The sequence below is a fragment of the Scyliorhinus torazame genome, chromosome 7 (assembly GCF_047496885.1).
Source record: "Scyliorhinus torazame isolate Kashiwa2021f chromosome 7, sScyTor2.1, whole genome shotgun sequence".
NCBI classification, from domain to species: Eukaryota; Metazoa; Chordata; class Chondrichthyes; order Carcharhiniformes; family Scyliorhinidae; genus Scyliorhinus; species Scyliorhinus torazame.
In genome coordinates this window covers 126,318,995-126,337,795 of record NC_092713.1, presented here as the reverse complement: position 1 = coordinate 126,337,795, position 18,801 = coordinate 126,318,995, and the positions used below count along the sequence as shown (strand labels likewise).

Here is an 18,801-nt window from a genome sequence, read left to right as displayed (position 1 = left end):
TTTCCCTCCATACCAGGCAACATCCTGGTAAATCTCCTCTGCACCCGCTCCAAAGCCTCCACGTCCTTCCTATAATGCGGTGACCAGAACTGTATGCAATACTCCAAATGCGGCCGTACCAGAGTTCTGTACAGCTGCAACATGACCTCCCGACTCCGGAACTCAATCCCTCTACCAATAAAGGCCAACACTCCATAGGCCTTCTTCACAACCCTATCAACCTGGGTGGCAACTTTCAGGGATCTATGTACATGGACACCTAGATCCCTCTGCTCATCCACACTTTCAAGAACTTTACCATTAGCCAAATATTCCGCATTCCTGTTAATCCTTCCAAAGTGAATCACCTCACGCTTCTCTACATTACACTCCATTTGCCACCTCTCAGCCCAGCTCTGCAGCTTATCTATATCCCTCTGTAACCTGCTACATCCTTCCACACTATTGACAACACCACCGACTTTAGTATCGTCTGCAAATTTACTCACCCACCCTTCTGCGCCTTCCTCTAGATCATTGATAAAAATGACAAACAGCAATGGCCCCAGAACAGATCCTTGTGGTACTCCACTTGTGACTGTACTCCATTCTGAACATATCCCATCAACCACCACCCTCTGTCTTCTTTCAGCTAGCCAATTTCTGATCCACATCTCTAAATCACCCTCAATCCCCAGCCTCCGTATTTTTTGCAATAGCCTACCGTGGGGAACCTTATCAAACGCTTTGCTGAAATCCATATACACCACATCAACTGCTCTACCCTCGTCTACCTGTTCAGTCACCTTCTCAAAGAACTCAATAAGGTTTGTGAGGCATGACCTACCCTTCACAAAGCCATGCTGACTATCCCTGATCATATTATTCCTATCTAGATGATTATAAATCTTGTCTCTTATAATCCCCTCCAAGACTTTACCCACTACAGACGTGAGGCTCACCAGTCTATAGTTGCCGGGGTTGTCTCTGCTCCCCTTTTTGAACAAAGGGACCACATTTGCTGTCCTCCAGTCCTTTTGCACTATTCCTGTAGCCAATGATGACATAAAAATCAAAGCCAAAGGTCCAGCAATCTCTTCCCTGGCCTCCCAGAGAATCCTAGGATAAATCCCATCAGGTCCCGGGGACTTATCTATTTTCAGCCTGTCCAGAATTGCCAACACCTCTTCCCTACGTACCTCAATGCCATCTATTCTATTAGCCTGGGTCTCAGCATTCTCCTCCACAACATTATCTTTTTCCTGAGTGAATACTGACGAAAAATATTCATTTAGTATCTCGCCTATCTCTTCAGACTCCACACACAATTTCCCATCCCTGTCCTTGACTGGTCCTACTCTTTCCCTAGTCATTCGCTTATTCCTGACATACCTATAGAAAGCTTTTGGGTTTTCCTTGATCCTTCCTGCCAAATACTTCTCATGTCCCCTCCTTGCTCGTCTTAGCTCTCTCTTTAGATCCTTGCTCGCTACCTTGTAACTATCCATCGCCCCAACCGAAACTTCACACTTCATCTTCACATAGGCCTCCTTCTTCCTCTTAACAAGAAATTCCACTTCCTTGGTAAACCACGGTTCCCTCGCTCGACGCCTTCCTCCCTGTCTGACCGGTACATACTTATCAAGAACACGCAGTAGCTGATCCTTGAACAAGCCCCACTTATCCAGTGTGCCCAACACTTGCAGCCTACTTCTCCACCTTATCCCCCCCAAGTCACGTCTAATGGCATCATAATTGCCCTTCCCCCAGCTATAACTCTTGCCCTGCGGTGTATACTTATCCCTTTCCATCATTAACGTAAACGTCACCGAATTGTGGTCACTGTCCCCAAAGTGCTCTCCTACCTCCAAATCCAACACCTGGCCTGGTTCATTACCCAAAACCAAATCCAACGTGGCCTCGCCTCTTGTTGGCCTGTCAACATATTGTTTCAGGAAACCCTCCTGCACACACTGTACAAAAAACGACCCATCTATTGTACTCAAACTATATCTTTTCCAGTCAATATTTGGAAAGTTAAAGTCTCCCATAATAACTACCCTGTTACTTTCGCTCATATCCAGAATCATCTTCGCCATCCTTTCCTCTACATCCCTAGAACTATTAGGAGGCCTATAAAAAACTCCCAACAGGGTGACCTCTCCTTTCCTGTTTCTAACTTCAGCCCATACTACCTCGGAAGAAGAGTCCCCATCTAGCATCCTCTCCGCCACCGTAATACTGCTCTTGACTAGCAGCGCCACACCTCCCCCTCTTTTGCCTCCTTCTCTGAGCTTACTAAAACACCTAAACCCCGGAACCTGCAACATCCATTCCTGTCCCTGCTCTATCCATGTCTCCGAAATGGCCACAACATCGAAGTCCCAGGTACCAACCCATGCTGCCAGTTCCCCTACCTTGTTTCGTATACTCCTGGCATTGAAGTAGACACACTTCAAACCACCTACCTGAACACTGGCCCCCTCCTGCGACGTCAAATCTGTGCTCCTGACCTCTGTACTCTCATTCTCCCTTACCCTAAAACTACAATCCAGGTTCCCATGCCCCTGCTGCATTAGTTTAAACCCCCCCAAAGAGCACTAAAAAATCTCCCCCCCCAGGATATTTGTGCCCCTCAGGTTCAGATGTAGACCATCCTGTCTGTAGAGGTCCCACCTTCCCCAGAAAGAGCCCCAGTTATCCAAAAATCTGAATCCCTCCCGCCTGCACCATCCCTGTAGCCACGTGTTTAAATGCTCTCTCTCCCTATTCCTCATCTCACTATCACGTGGCACGGGCAACAACCCAGAGATAACAACTCTGTTTGTTCTAGCTCTGAGCTTCCATCCTAGCTCGCTGAAAGCCTGCCTGACATCCTTGTCCCCTTTCCTACCTATGTCGTTAGTGCCAATGTGGAGCACGACTTGGGGCTGCTCCCCCCTAAGGACCCGGAAAACACGATCCGAGACATCACGTACCTTGCACCTGGGAGGCAACATACCAAACGCGAGTCTCTCATGCTCCCACAAAATCTCCTATCTGTGCCCCTGACTATAGAGTCCCCAATTACTAATGCTCTGCTCCTCTCCCCCCTTCCCTTCTGAGCAACAGGGACAGCCTCCGTGCCAGAGGCCCGTACCCCATGGCTTACCCCTGGTAAGTCCCCCCCCCCACAAATATCCAAAGCGGTATACTTGTTTCTCAGGGGAACGACCGCAGGGGATCCCTGCACTGACTGCTTTTTCCCAGTCCCTCTTACAGTTACCCACCTATCTCCAATCTTTGGTGTAACTAATTCCCTGAAGCTGCTATCTATGACCCCATCTGCCTCCCGAATGATCCGAAGTTCTTCCAACTCCAGCTCCAGTTCCCTAACTCGGTCTTGGAGGAGCTGGAGATGGCAGCACTTCCTGCAGGTAAAATCAGCAGGGACACTAACTGCATCCCTCACCTCAAACATCCTGCAGGAGGAACATTGCACTCCCTTCCCTGCCATCCCTCTAACTTTCTACCAAGGTCTGGCTAACAACTAAATTACATTTTAAAAATAATAATAATAATAAAATATGGTACTTACCTCACATCAATGGGTTTTATTATTAGGTTAGAGGAGGAGGGCGGGTGGGAGACACTACACGTGTAGTGTCTCGGGTTTCCTCTCCACCAGAATTTATTGGTGAGGGTCTTCCCAGACGTCCGCGCGTCGAACTTCCTGTTCCCGCCTTAAACACTAAAATATTTTAAAAAACAGCAAAGAGGGACCGGAAACGGGACCAGGTAAGTGTTTACCGCTGAAATTGACTAGCCTGCTCCTGTGAAGGTCTCCCAGAAATCACTAACGCACCGCTCCCGCTGAAATCGACTGGCCTGCTCCTGCAAAGACAAGTGTTTTTAAAGGAGAGACTTACCTCCCAGAAATCACTTGCGCACTGCTCCCGCTGCAATTGACTAACCTGCTCCGCTCCCGCTGAAATTGACTAACCTGCTCCGCTCCCGCTGAAATCGACTGGCCTGCTCCTGCAAAGACAAGTGTTTTTAAAGGAGAGACTTACCTCCCAGAAATCACTTGCGCACTGCTCCCGCTGAAATTGACTAACCTGCTCCGCTCCCGCTGAAATCGACATATCCCCCCTTACTGTCTGCGGCCTCACGACCCTTAAGGTCGACCCACCTTCCCTGTTTGCGAAACTCACCCCGGATTGCAAACCCGTCACCACCAAGAGCAGCCGGTACAGTGCCAAGGACCGGACATTCACAGGTCGAAGGTCCAAAGGCTGCTGAGGGAAGGGGTCATCGAAGCGAGCAACAGTCCCTGGAGAACTCAAGTAGTGGTGGTAAAGACCGGGGAGAAACATAGGATGGTCATTGACTACAGTCAGACCATCAACAGGTTTACGCAGCTGGACATGTACCCTCTCCCCTGTATAGCCGACCTGGTGAACAGGATCGCGCGATACAAGATCTTCTCCATGGTGGATCTCAAGTCTGCCTACCACCAGCTACCCCTCCGTAATAGTGACCGCAGGTACACTGCCTTCGAAGCTCTGTCAATTTTTAAGTGTTCCCTTTGGTGTCATTAATGGGGTCTCGGTCTTCCAGCGAGAGATGGACCGAATGGTTGACCGGTACGGCTTACGCGCAACGTTCCCGTATCTGGATAACGTCACCATCTGCGGCCATGACCAGCAGGACCACGACACCAACCTCCGCAAATTTCTTCAGACCGCGAAAATCCTGATCTTAACGTACAATAAGGATTTATGCGTGTTTAGCACCGACCTTCTAGCCATTCTAGGCTACGTAGTGCAAAATGGAGTTATAGGCCCCGACCCTGAGCGCATGCGCCCCCTTATGGAGTTCCCCCTCCCTCACTGTCCCAAGGCCCTGAAGCGCTGCCTAGGGTTTTTCAGTTACTACGCCCAGTGGGTCCCTAACTACGCAGACAAAGCCCGACCCCTAATCCAGTACACAACCTTCCCCCTGCCGACGGAGGCCCGCCAGGCCTTCAGCCGCATCAAAGCAGACATTGCAAAGGCCACGATGCGTGCCATCGACGAGTCCCTCCCCTTCCAGGTCGAGAGCGATGCGTCCGACGTAGCTCTGGCGGCCACTCTCAACCAAGCGGGCAGGCCAGTGGCCTTCTTCTCCCGTACCCTCCATGCTTCCGAAATTCGCCATTCCTCGGTCGAAAAAGAGGCACAAGCCATAGTTGAAGCTGTGAGACATTGGCGGCATTACCTGGCCGGCAGGAGATTCACTCTCCTCACGGCTCAACAGTCGGTTGCTTTCATGTTCGATAATGCACAGCGGGGCAAGATTAAAAATGACAAGATCTTGCGGTGGAGGATAGAACTCTCCACCTTCAACTACGAGATCTTGTAACGTCCGGGGTAGCTAAACGAGCCTCCTGATACCCTGTCCCGCGGCACTTGTGCCACTGCACAAGTGGACCGCCTCCGAGCCCTCCACGAGGACCTCTGCCACCCGGGGATCACTCGTTTCTTCCACTTCATCAAGACCCGCAACCTGCCCTACTCCATCGAGGAGGTCAGGACAGTCACCAGGGACAGCCAAATCTGCGCGAAGTGCAAACCGCACTTCTACCGGCCAGAGAGGGCACACCTGATAAAGGCTTCCCGTCCCTTTGAACGCCTCAGCATGGATTTCAAAGGCCCCCTCTCCTCCACCGACCGCAACACGTATTTCCTGAACGTGATTGACGAGCACTCCCAGTTCCCATTCGCCATCCCCTGCCCAGACATGACCGCAACCACCGTCATCACGGCCCTCCAGGGTATCTTTACACTGTTCGGTTTCCCCGTGTACATACACAGTGATAGGGGGTCCTCCTTTATGAGCGACGAACTGCGTCAATTCCTGCTCAGCAGAGGGATTGCCTCAAGCAGGACAACCAGTTACAACCCCCGGTGAAACGGACAGATGGAGAGGGAGAACAGAACGGTCAGGAAGACTGTTCTACTGGCCCTACAGTCCAGGAATCTCCCAGTCTCCCGCTGGCAAGAAGTCCTCCCGGTGGCCCTCCACGCCATCCGGTCGCTGCTCTGTACAACTACCAATCAGACACCTCATGAACGTCTCCTTGTTTTCCCCAGGAAGTCCTCCTCCGGGACCTCGCTCACAACCTGGCTAGCGACACCCGGGCCCATCCTGCTTCGGAAGCACGTGCGGGCACACAAGTCGGACCCGTTGGTCGAGAGGGTCCACGTGCTGCACGCTAACTCCCAGTACGCCTACGTGGCGTTCCCTGACGGCCGGCAAGATAGAATCTCCCTTCGGAACCTGGCGCCCGCTGGAACCCCACGTGCACCCGAACCATTACCCTCACCCCCCCCCCCCCCACACAGCACCTTACTGGATGGTCAGTACTTCCGCCGCTCCTGCCTAGGCCCGCCCACCCACCGACGCCCCCTACAGGCCCCCCCTCCCGTGTCAACCGATTGCCCCAACAGCGCCGCCTAGGGGTGACGAAGCTGCCAGGGAGGCTGAAACCACGCTCCCGGAGTCGCAACCACCTGGACCCCCACCAGAATCACCACCGAAGCCCAGACGATCCAGAAGGATGACCAGGCCACCCAATCGACTGATTGCTTTACTGTGACTTTAACCGTGAACGAACACTTTGTAAATATTCTCGACAGCCCTTTAAGGAGGTATCACGGTACCTCCATATCTGATCATACCGTGTTAAAGGCGACTGTTACCACTGGCCACCACCCCCGCCGAACTCATTTTTAACAGGGGGTGAATGTGGTATTATCAGGTATTGCTGTACCTAAGAGGCTGATGACCATTGGTTAAACCAAGAGTTTACCATAGGCTGTTGGTACGTAGCCCCGCCCTGACAGGCAGGGTATAAGAACCGGTGCCGTCCCAGCAGCCTTCACTTTCTGTACCGAAGCTGCTGGGGAACAAGTTCTAATCGATTCAAGCCTTCAGTTATGAAATCACTTTGTCTTGAGTGTAATTGATCGTGCATCAGGGAGGTATTGGTAGGTTTAGTCCTATCCTCACTGTGTTCGAGGAAGGTCGTTCCCCCCCCCCCCCCCCCCCCCCAGTGTGAGTTAGTCTCCTATTTTTGTTCAGTGCCTTTCCTATTTCAGACCCAAGCAGAAGGTGTTATCCTGTTGAGGACTGGGACTTTTGTGGCTCGCCTTTAGCGATGAGTCAGTCATTTCTCCTGATATGGGTCTCCCTCTTTGACTGCGGAACATGATGGTAATCCTTGGGGCTTAGTTCTCCTGAGGTCACAGTGCTGGATTTGACCAAGCTCGGCTCTGGGATCAGTATCCTGCTGCTCCTTGGATGGGTGCACCCTTTTTTTCCTATGGAAGACATGGGCTGAGATTTGAGGCTTAGTGGTGCCCCGTTCTCCCCTGGTCAGCCTGTGCTTATACCATGGCTGCCTGTTTGGGCCTGGATCTGGAGAAGATTGTAATTTGTGCTGTGAATGTTCATCAATTTCCCCTTTAGCTCTGGGTTGTCGGGATATTGTTTTGTTCCTTCTGTCATTTTGTTTTGTAGCTACGGGTACGATGTAGGTCTGTGATGTTGCTTGTATCCTGTTCTGGTGCAGGCAGGCCCTACATCCCTGAAGGGAATATGTTGGGGATTTCGTCCCCGATTTATCCGGTCTTACTTGTTCCCATTCCTGCAATGGCTATTGTTGTGCACTGTACCGGTTGTACATTGTTACCTTTGGCTATCATTTTTATTTTGTTTTGTTTGATACGATTCCTGTAAAAAATGGAAAGCTCCAATTAGAGGACTTCTAAAAAAAAACCTTATCAGGTCACTCCTTGGCCATCTTTTCTCAAGGGAAAAGAAATCCAGTCTGTCAATCCTTTGCCACACAGTTCTACTATCATTCTTGTATTTCTCTGCACCCTCTCCAGTGCCTCTACACCTCTACATCCTTTTTTATAATATGACACCAGAACAGCATGCAGTAGTGTGGTCGGACCAAAGTCCGATACAGGTTGGGCACCACGGTAGCACAAGTGGATAGCACTGTGGCTTCACCGCGCCACGGTCCCAGGTTTGATTCCCTGCTGGGCTACTGTCTGTGCGGAGTCTGCACGTTCTCCCCGTGTCTGCGCGGGTTTCCTCCGGGTGCTCCGGTTTTCTCCCACAGTCCAAAGACGTGCAGGTGGATTGCCCATGCTAAATTGCCCTTAGTGTCCAAAAATCTTGGGAGGGGTTGTTGGGTTCCGGGAATCGGTTGGAATTGAGGGCTTAAGTGGGTCGGTGCAGACTCGATGGGCCGAATAGCCTTCTTCTGCACTGTATGTTCTATGTAGATAGATTTAGCATAACTGCTCTTCTTTTCAATCCTGTCTCATATTGGGATGGTACTTGGTTTACTTCCTTCTTGGCATTGCTATCCTGTGGTGCAACTCTTAATGATTGATGGATCTGTACTCCTGAGAACTTTTTGCTCCTCTACCCCACCTAGGCTTGCACCTTCCAAGTGACCTCCCTATTCTTCATACCAAAATGTACTACCTCACGTTTATTGGTGTGAGTTAGGATGCAAGCAGCAGAGTTCTGGGTGAGCAAACCTGGATTAACAAGTTTCAAAGTCTACCCAGGGTTGATGTAAATGTTTAGAAAGAGCAGATGCATTCACATAATCCTCTTCCCACCCTACACACCCTCATCTCATTTCCCCTGCCCCACCCTATGTTCTCAATACAGTTTAACTGCTGCTGGGAGTTGTACTCATACATGTAAGTGCAAGCCCTCTCCTGGGAAACCAAGTTGTTCTTGGAGCTGGGCCAGGTGAACAATGAGCTTCCTGACAGAACAAGTACTGAAAGATTTTTGTGCCGATAATTTCCATCAGTTCTATTTCACTCACAGTAAAAGAAAATGTGAAAGTAAAAGGGATCCATATAAACTGAATTCACATGCCCTTGAAATCAGTTCTACCTTTTCATTGCAGTCACTCACCTCAAGCTTTAAGAATGACCATTTGGACTGAAGCTATATTTCAAAAAGCTACTTTTGTGAGGGCCATGAAGAATCCAGCAGGAGTTTGTAGAGTCAAACAGAAAGTAACTTTATTTACAACAATATGTGCACAGTACCAGCAATTCACTCCTGGTTCCCTCTCTAGCCAGTACCACACTGTCCAGCTCTATTTATACAGTTGCACTGCTAATGATTGCCTATCCCCCTCATTAGGGGAGCTCATAGTCCCCAAAGAACATGGGGTCACCAATTGTCCCCAGCCAATAGAATCCGGCCAGGTTATAACAGGTTAATATTTGGATTCTAATATTTTTATTTGGTAATTTGTTGGCATGATATTGATAAGCTCGGAGATCATTAAATAATCTTAATTGCTGCTATAAAATGTTACAGATTTGACCAGTTTAAAACCTCTGAAGAATCTTCCCCAACGCATGCAGGAAATATTTGTGACCTATTTCAGAAGGTTTACTCTTGTTTTTAAACTCCCATCTGAAATAGAATTGATGGCCGACGCCCTCCCGCGATTCATGGAAGCGGCCAGATCGGCACAATCGCGTTTTGCGCGGTGCGGTACAGTGAATCGCCCGTGACAGGCAAAATGGCGATTCACTGGTACCCCCGCGATTCTCTGGCCCGTATGGGCCGAGCGGCCTGCCCAAATCGGCGGGTTTCCCCTGGCGCCGTCCACACCTGGTTGCTGCCGGCGGGAACAACGCGGGAATGCTGAGGGGGCGGCCTGCGGGGGGAATCCTGCACCGGGGGGGGGCCTCAAATGGGGTCTGGCCCGCGATCGCTGTCCACCGATCGTCGGGCCGTCCTCTCTGAAGGAGGACCTCCTTTCTTCCGCAGCCCCGCAAGATCCGCAGACATCTTCTTGCGGGGCGGACTCGGAGAGGACGGCAACCACGCATGCGCGGGTTGGCGCCGGCCAACCCACGCATGCGCGGGTGACGCCAGTTATGCGGCGCCGGCCGCGTCATGTATGCGGCGCCACCTTTACGCGGCGCCAAGGCCTGGTGCGCATAAATGACGCGGTGCCGCTCCTAGCCCATTATCGGGCCCTGAATAGGTCAGGATAGGGGCCGTTTCGCGCCGTCGTGAACCACGATGGCGTTCATGACGCCGCGAACACTCTGCCTCCATTTCGGAGAATCACGCCACTGTTTCAGAATTCCTCACAATTCTTTGCAAGGGATTAGACTTAGTTTTGTCTCAGATATTTGATGAATTTTTTTTCAATTCAAGCTTTTTCCAACAATGCTTTCCTGTGTAAACAGCCTGACAATGGCCATGCCGTAAATTGAAATCTGTACTTCTCACTGTGTGTCATACTGAGTTATCATAGCTGTGGCAGCCATTGTTCATATGGCCCAGCTCTAATCCTAATAATGGTCCCATCAGGTAGTAATGGGGTGATATTTATCCTGGTCTCCCATTGAATTTAGACTGGAGAGTGAAAAGTAGTAAGTGCTTGATTCACTTTGTCAAAATGAATTTGCAGTTAGATGACTTACAAACATCCAAGAATCAGGTTAATATAACATAGATGGAGGCCATTTCTAATACTCGTGTCTATGCTGATTCCCTTGATGGTCAATCCAGCTAGTCTCACTCACTTCTCAATATTCATAGCATCATAGAATTCCTAAGGTGCAGAAGGAGGCCATTCGGCCCATCGAGTCTACACCAACCCTCTGAACGAGCACCCTACCAAGGCCCACTCTACCACCCTATCCCTGTAACACCAAAGCCCCACCTAATCTTTTGGACACTATGGTCAATTTAGCTTGGCCAATCCAAATATTTTGCACATTTGGACTGTGGGAGGAAACCGGAGCACCTGGAGGAAGCCCACTCAGACAAGGCGTGAACACACAAACTGAACACAGACAGTCACCTGAGGCTGGAATTGAACCCGGGTCCCTGGCACTGTGAGGCAGTGCTAATCACTGTGCCACCATGGCGCCGTTATTACATAAGATTACATAGGATATGTGACACAGAAACAGGCCATTTGGCCCAAATCCATGCTGCATTACTGTTCCACTCGAGCCTCCTCCCACCTATCTTCATTTAACTACCAGCCTATACCTGTAGTCCATTTTCTCTCATATGGTTGTCCCACGTTTCCTTAAAAGCATGGATACTATTTCACTCTGAGTTATTTTCTTTGAAATCGTCATTTGATTTCTTGCTATTTTATATAGATGGCCTCTAGTTTTGCTGTTCCCCAGAAGTGGAAACACAATGAGGCCATTTTTATAAAGCACAGTAATAACTGTAGAAAAGACTCCAGCCTTCTCAATCACACAAATACGAAATATAGTCGATTTTAACTCAGAGAGGGTTTCCAGGTGATCATTTCAGTGTCTACAGAGGCAGTGAGGGGCTGCAGTGACTTTACTTGCTGGTTCACATTTAAATGATACTAGTCAATTTCCTGCTCTGAAAATGGGGGAAAGGGGGCACAGAGTGACTACCAGCAAGGGAAGATCAGACAGCCATTGGCTTGCTTCTGGGTAAGTGGCAGAGTAGTAGGTTTCAGGAGAGTCTCAAGGGATAAGGAGAGGGAATCTGTGGAATAGAAATTTGTTGCTTTCCTTGTGGGGTCTGAAGGAACGCTTCTGCCCCACTTGTCCCAACAATGCAAATTTTTGACTTCCCCGGAAGACTTCTTTGTTTCTACCCAATTAAGCTCCTTCAAAATTGCGTATGATTCAATGACATAATCTCTCATTCTTCTAAACCCTGTAGACTCAATTTACCGCTTGTCATATGACTACCCTCTTATTCCAAGAACCAATCTAGTGAACATTTGCTGCAATGCCTATAAGGGAAGTAGATCCTTCCATGAATAAGGAGACCAAAGCTATGTCCAGTACTCCAGGCGTGGTTTCACTAAAGCTGTATACAATTGTAGCAAATGTCCAAATTCTTATGCTTTAAGTCCCCTTGCAATAAAGTCAAAATTCCTTTAGCCTTTCTAATTGTTTGCTATACCTACATGCTCACTTTTTGTGTTCCAAACGAGTACACTAGAGTCTCTCTGATATCAAAATTTGAAAGCAATCTTCCTTTTAAAAAATATTCAGTTTTTTTAAATTTTTGCGACCAAATCTCACATGGCAATACATTATGCGCCTTCTGCCATCTTGTAGCCCACTCAGCTGATCTGTTTCTATCTTTTTACAACCTCTTTGTGTCCTCGCAACTCACATTCTCACCTAACTTAATTTCATCTGCAAACTTGGTGAGATTACACTTGGTCTCTTCATATAAATCATTAAATAGATGTAAATAGTAGAGGCAACATACTAATTACAGTCTGCCAACTTGAAAGTACCCATTTACCCATCATCTCTGCTTCCTGTTTCTTCACCATCTTCCATCTATGTAAATTATTTTACCCCAAACTCAATGAGCCTTTAATAATCTTTATTAGTGTAAGAAGTAGGATTACATTAACACTGCAATGAAGTTACTGTGAAAATCCCCTAGTCGCCACACTCCTGCGCCTGTTTGGGGACACCGAGGGAGAATTCAGAATGTCCAATTCACCAAACAAGCACGTCTTTTGGGACTTGTGGGAAGAAACTGGAGGAAACCCACGCAGACACGGGGAGAAAGTGCAGACCCCGCACAGGCAGTGACCCAAGTCGGGAATTGAACCTGGGACCCTGGCACTGTGAAGCAACAGTGCTAACCACCTTATTGACCTTTTGTATGGAAACCTATTGAATGACTTTTGGAAAATCCCAAATATATTTCATCCACTGGATCCCCTTTAACTCCAGTACTAGTTACATCCTCAAAAAACTCTAGTAATGTGTCAAACACGACAGATTGATAATATTAAGCCGAAAGCAACAAAGTTTCATCTTTACCATCCTTTCATTCTAAACTTTCAAAAGAGCAGCAACATCACTACATTACAGGAATGATGTGAACAGAGATTTCCAAGGATGTTGCCATAAGTGGAAAATGTTAGCGGTTTGTTTTCTTTGGAACAGTGGAGGCTGAAGGGAGATTTAATTGAGGTATATAATGTCATGTAGATAGAATGGAAAGGAAGGACATATGTCCATTTGCAAAATGGTTACCAAATGAGTATAGATTGAAAGTAATTGATAGCAGAATCAATGGGGAGTTGAGGAGAAATTATTTCAAAAAGAGAATGGTGGGGGGTCTGGAATTCATTGCCTGAAATAGTGGCAGAGGCAGAAACCCTGTCATTATGTTTAACAAGTGCTTGGATATGCACTTCAGTGCTGTAACCTATAGAGCAACAGACCAGGAGTTGGAAAGTGGGGTTAGGCTGGATAACCTTCATGCTGGGAGTGGAAATCATGAGGTGATTCACTATCCCATGCCATATAAATTAATGCATGGCAATGATTGTAAGGGATCCCCCTGCAAATCCCACTACTGGGCCACCAATTGGAGCAGGCGGCCCAATAGTGAGATCCGGCAGCTGGGCCCCCTCCCATCACAATGCAATTCCGCCCCCAACCACCACCACCACCACCACCTCCCCTCACCACGGGATTTTGCAGATTTCTTTTCACCATTTCTGGCTGGACTGCTACCTAGCTTGCAGGCTTGGGGCTCTCCTATGGGGAGGGGTTTCTGGTGGGGGTCTCTTTTAAAGGGCGGTTCTGGTGGAGGGATCTTGGGGTGGGGCGGAGAGGATTTACATTGTGGGAGGGAGGGGGCCCTCTGATGGACTTTGGGGGCAGTTTCCTAAAAGAGTTACCCCCTTTGCCCACCACAAGGTCCACCATGCCCCGGCCACGCTGGAAAATACCTTCACCAATTCTCGCCCAGAGGACCAGAGATTCACGTAGGTTTGGAGAATCCGGCGCCCAGCCCGTTAACCAGATGCAAATGGGTAAATTTTATCTATTTGCATCCCCCCACAGGTGCAGGGCATCAACCTCGATGCCGCCTCGAGCGAGAGACTGGAGCACGGGTGCTGGTCCCATTTTTTGGATGATGCTGGAATCTCCGCTGCATCGGGAACTCCGCTACTGGCGGCAGGTGGCAGAGAATCCAGGCCAATGTCAAAAAAAATCCACTAGTAAATAATTCCCCCATAATGTTTGTTGAAGGTTTTTTAAATTAAAATTTTCATTTATTTCTGGTTAAAATTCATGTGATGGAGATGGTTTGAAAAATAGCTTCAGTAATGCTCTGTCAGTGGAACATTGTGACTAATAATAAACTGTGGTCGGGTGCATTGCATTAAAGCACCTTCAGAAAAATACTGCACACAAAACCAAATAAATTTTTCAGCTGCAAAAACTGCTTTGAGAAAGTAAATGTTATGCGTTTTTAAAAAAAACATACATATCTTAATACTGGGTGGCACAGTGAATTACCAAACCAAATTTCACATCAAATGGTTGGATACAAATCTGAGCCACACAGGGCTCTATATAATCTGATTTTTTTTTAAAAGTCTAACGACGGCAATGAAACCATTGTCGATTGTCATAAAAATCCATCTGGTTGAACTGATGTCCTTCAGGGAAGCATGGTAACACAAGTGGCTAGCACTGTGGCTTCAGAGCATCAGGGTCCCAGGTTCGATTCCCCGCTGGGTCACTGTCTGTACGGAGTGCGCACGTTCTCCCCGTGTCTGCGTGGGTTTCCTCCGGGTGCTCCGGTTTCCTCCCACAGTCCAAAGACGTGCAGGTTAGGTGGATTGGCCATGATAAATTGCCCTTAGTGACCAAAACGTCTAGGAGGGGTTATTGAGTTACGGGGTTAGGGTGGAAGCGAGGGCTTAAGTGGGTCGGTGCAGACTCGATGGGCTGAAAGGCCTCCTTCTGCACTGTATGTTCTATGTTCTAAAATCTGTCATCCTTACCTGGTCTGGCCTACATGTGACTCCAGACCCACAGCAATGTGGTTGACTCTTAAATGCCCTCAGTGATGGGCAATAAATGCTGGCACAGACAGTGACGCCCACATCCCATGAACGAATAAAGAAAAAAAAAGGATTGAAAAATAGAATCCCACAAGGGTACAGTAAAGAAGATTTTTGAATTTTGTTGGGGTTAAAGCACATTAAAATATATCTGTGTATCATAGAATAATACGCCACAGAAGAACATTTGGCCTGTCATTTACTCATGAAGTGTCTAGTTGAGGAATAGTCAGTGTTGAGACTGGGTACTAAATACAGAAAATGCTCCGTTCCTTTGTCCTACATCCTCTGACTTTACATTATACGAACTGAAGGCAGACATCCAAAGTGGAATATCTTATTAATTTCTCAGAGTTTGAGAAATGGAGATTGGAATAGCAATGCATGAAGTTGAACCAATTCACATAAAGCTTGCTCGTTGGAGAAGTAATCAAAATAGATTTAACCATCTTCAAAATAATATCCATTTCTTGCACAACTAGCAAAAATGAATTGCAAAAGTGATGCATCTCCTCCTCACATGCTGAGTATTATATCTAATATCAGGGTGCTTTGTGATGATCATTACTGCAAAGATAGGAAAAAATATGTTGAATTCTGTGATACCAACATTCCTAGCCTTTTTGAACACAAACACAGAAATAAAAGCAAGATAAAAACACTTAAAGACGTGACTGCACTGAGATGTTTGGATTGTATAATCATAATTAGTAATTAAAATGGATTTAATTCATTCAAAGTTTCTTTTGTCATAGATATCCTAGATTATCTACTGCATTCTGTATTGACGAGAAGAAAAATTGGACCTGTTATAATGGCGGAAATTGCACTGATGGGAAGAATACAAGGTGCATCTGTCCAATAGGAATCACTGGAAACCAGTAAGTGAAACACAAGTTGAAAGTGCTCAGGGCCAGTCAGCCTTAAAGGGAAAGTGATATTTGCAGTTGAATCACTTTCTGAAAGGCAGATTGGGGAAGGAGGAAAACAAACCTACAGAGCATGAGACTCTGGGGCTGCTTTAGTTGCACTTAGCTCCTAGCAACTAAATCGAGATTAGTATAGGCAGGAACCTGAATGTAGCTCACAGCCATTCACTGAATGTAGCTCACCTACACAGCCATTCAATACTGGACACAAAGACAGGTAAATCACATCTGAGTAATACAATTAAAGAGAAATCTGTCAGCTGGGGAGACACAAAGCCTAGAAAATCTCAATTTGTTCATTAATGCATGCATTAGAGAAAATAGGAGGATTAGGCCTTTCAACCCGTCGAACCTGTGCCATTCATTATGATCATGGCTAATCATCCAACTCAGTAACCTGTTCCCATTTTCCCCCATATCCTTTAGCCCTGTTAGCCCCAAGAACTATATCTAACTCCTTCTTGAAAACATACAGGCTAGGAGTCTCCGTCTTGCCAGCCCCGATTTCTGGTGCAGTGTGCCCCTGCTGGCGGCTGGATTCTCCATCCCGGCAGCCGGCCAATGGGGTTTCCCATTGTGGAAACCCCCATGCCATCGGCATGAGTGGATTAAAATAGGAATATTAAAAGAATATGATAATGTGCACGTATTTATGACTTCTCTATATCCTATATATTTTCTGATGACTATTTTTAGTGAAAATTCTAGAATCTTCTTAATGTTCTAATTTTAAAAAAATACATAGAACAATATATTTGATCAAAAGTTTGATTATGTCTGTATCTCAAATTTTGGCAGCTGATCCTTTTAAATAATAGCTTTCTCGGTATTAACATGCTGCACATGTGGAGGAGACGTGTGCAGCATTGTTAGGACGCAGGTTTCAATTCACATCATGTTTTGCAACTGTTACTATATTCCACTGCAGAATGGGTACAGTTCTGGACAATCTCAAAGTCACCTTTCAGGACTTCTGACCATTTTGCCATAGAAAGGAATGTAACAGATAGTTACATTTAAAGCAAAGTGCATTCACACAAGTTTTGTTTTAAAACATTGAAAACTTGTTAACCAGCTAGGTGCTCAAGTTGCTTCTCAAGAGACTGCAAACAATAAGGAATTTGTTGGCCTTTCTCCCGTCAGCAGGAGTTCTCTGCCATCGAACTCTCCGTTCAGGTTGTGAACACTGAGAGACAACAGTCGAGCCAGAAATGCTCACTGGCAGTCAGGTTTTGAAAGGGAAAGCTGCAGGAACAAGCTTCCACCTGACTCTGAAGGTCAAGATGCAGGAGGTGGTTAAAGGTTATTTTGTTCAACTCAAGCCAGATGACTTGCTGATATGGGGGAAGCATAATGTGTTCATTATTTATATTATAGCATGAAGACAAATTGTACAGATCCAAGTGAGTCTGATGATAACTTACTCTGTACATTCACTTGCTGTGAAATGAAGCAGCCACATGATTCATATCAAGCTTTATCTTAACAAGTGTTTTCTCAGTCAATCTTTGAAAGAATGATGAAAACGCTCACAGGTACACATGAAAGACATGAATATCCAAAGGAATACCAAAGTAGTTCTACAGTTAGATAGATAGTGTGGGCATACCCCAAAGTATAAGATACTGAGACCCCAAATTATAAGACACTGAGAGCATATAGAGAAATGACTAGCACTCCTGTACTCTAAAGATTCTAACTTGTAACACTCCATAATACATTGGTAGACAATGGTTTGAGAATTATGTAAAAACCACCAAATAGAAGAGTATTAGATCTTTAGGTCGAATTTCACCAGTTCATTCTGTTAAGAAGTAACTACATTTATCTGATCATCTGGCCTTACGTACTCAGTGCTAATCCATAGAGATCTTATTCAAGCAAAAACTTAGGGTAGTCAGAGTTACCTATTCCTGCCAACTGCAGCACGGTAGCACAAGTGGCTAGCATTGTGACTTCACAGCGCCAGGGTCCCAGGTTCGATTCCCTGCTGGGTCACTGTCTGTGTGGAGTTTGCACGTTCTCCCCATGTCTGCGTGGGTTTCCTCCGGGTGCTCCGGTTTCCTCCCATAGTCCAAAGACGTGCAGGTTAGGTGGATTGGCCATGATAAATTGCCCTTAGTGACCAAAAAGATCAGATGGGGTTATTGGGTTACAGGGATAGGGTGGAAGTGAGGGCTTAAGTGGGTCGGTGCAGACTTGATGGGCCAAATGGCCTCCCTCTGCACTGTATGTTCTTTGTTAGAGATCACTTTCATTTAGGCTCAGAGTGCTGACTGACTAAAACCCAAAAGGGCAGTATTCCATAAACAGCAGAATAAACAAATCTGCTTCAAATGTTTTATTTGAAATGAAGGTATAAAATGTTGGAAACAATCAGCAGGTCAGATAACATCTGTGGAAAAACAGAGTCTACGTCCTGATGCAAGGTCATCAACCTGAAACACCAACCCTTTCTCTCTCCTCAGATGCTGTCTGACCGATTATGTATTTCCAACATTTCCTGGTTTTTATTAATGTTTTATTTGAAATCTCCTTCTGAACATCCTGCAGATGTGAAGTTGACATTAATGAATGTGAATCGGGCCCTTGTCTTAATGGAGGTTTCTGCCAAAACCTACCCAACGCGTTCCATTGCATTTGCGACATAAGCTTTGCTGGTGACCGCTGTGAATTTGATGTAAGCGATCTCTCCTTTTTCATCTCTTTATTACTCTGGCAGCATCTTTTTCAACTTCTTTCCTACCTCATAATACGAATGGATGATGAACCAGCAATGGAGTGGGGTTGAAGCTTTTGAATAACCAAATCAATGGATCAGTTAATCTAAAAAAAGGATGGCACAGTTATGATATGCCAGTATTGTTCTTGATATTTCACACTGTTTGGAAACAACTTAAGAAGAAAGTTTTGATTAACCTCAGGAAAACGCAAAGTCCTTTTTGGCTTTCAAAATACATAACATGTATT

General features: G+C 46.7%; 1 protein-coding gene across 3 annotated transcripts in view; it reads left to right on the top strand.

The window, feature by feature from the left end:
* The window catches only part of crb1 (crumbs cell polarity complex component 1), a 258,755-nt gene that overhangs the window by 214,194 nt on the left and 25,760 nt on the right, over nt 1-18,801 (top strand). For all 3 annotated transcript variants that reach the window (XM_072511473.1, XM_072511472.1, XM_072511474.1), the window contains exons 10-11: nt 15,658-15,783; nt 18,385-18,511. In XM_072511473.1, the coding sequence (XP_072367574.1) occupies nt 15,658-15,783; nt 18,385-18,511 (253 nt within the window). The remainder of the gene's footprint in view (nt 1-15,657; nt 15,784-18,384; nt 18,512-18,801) is intronic.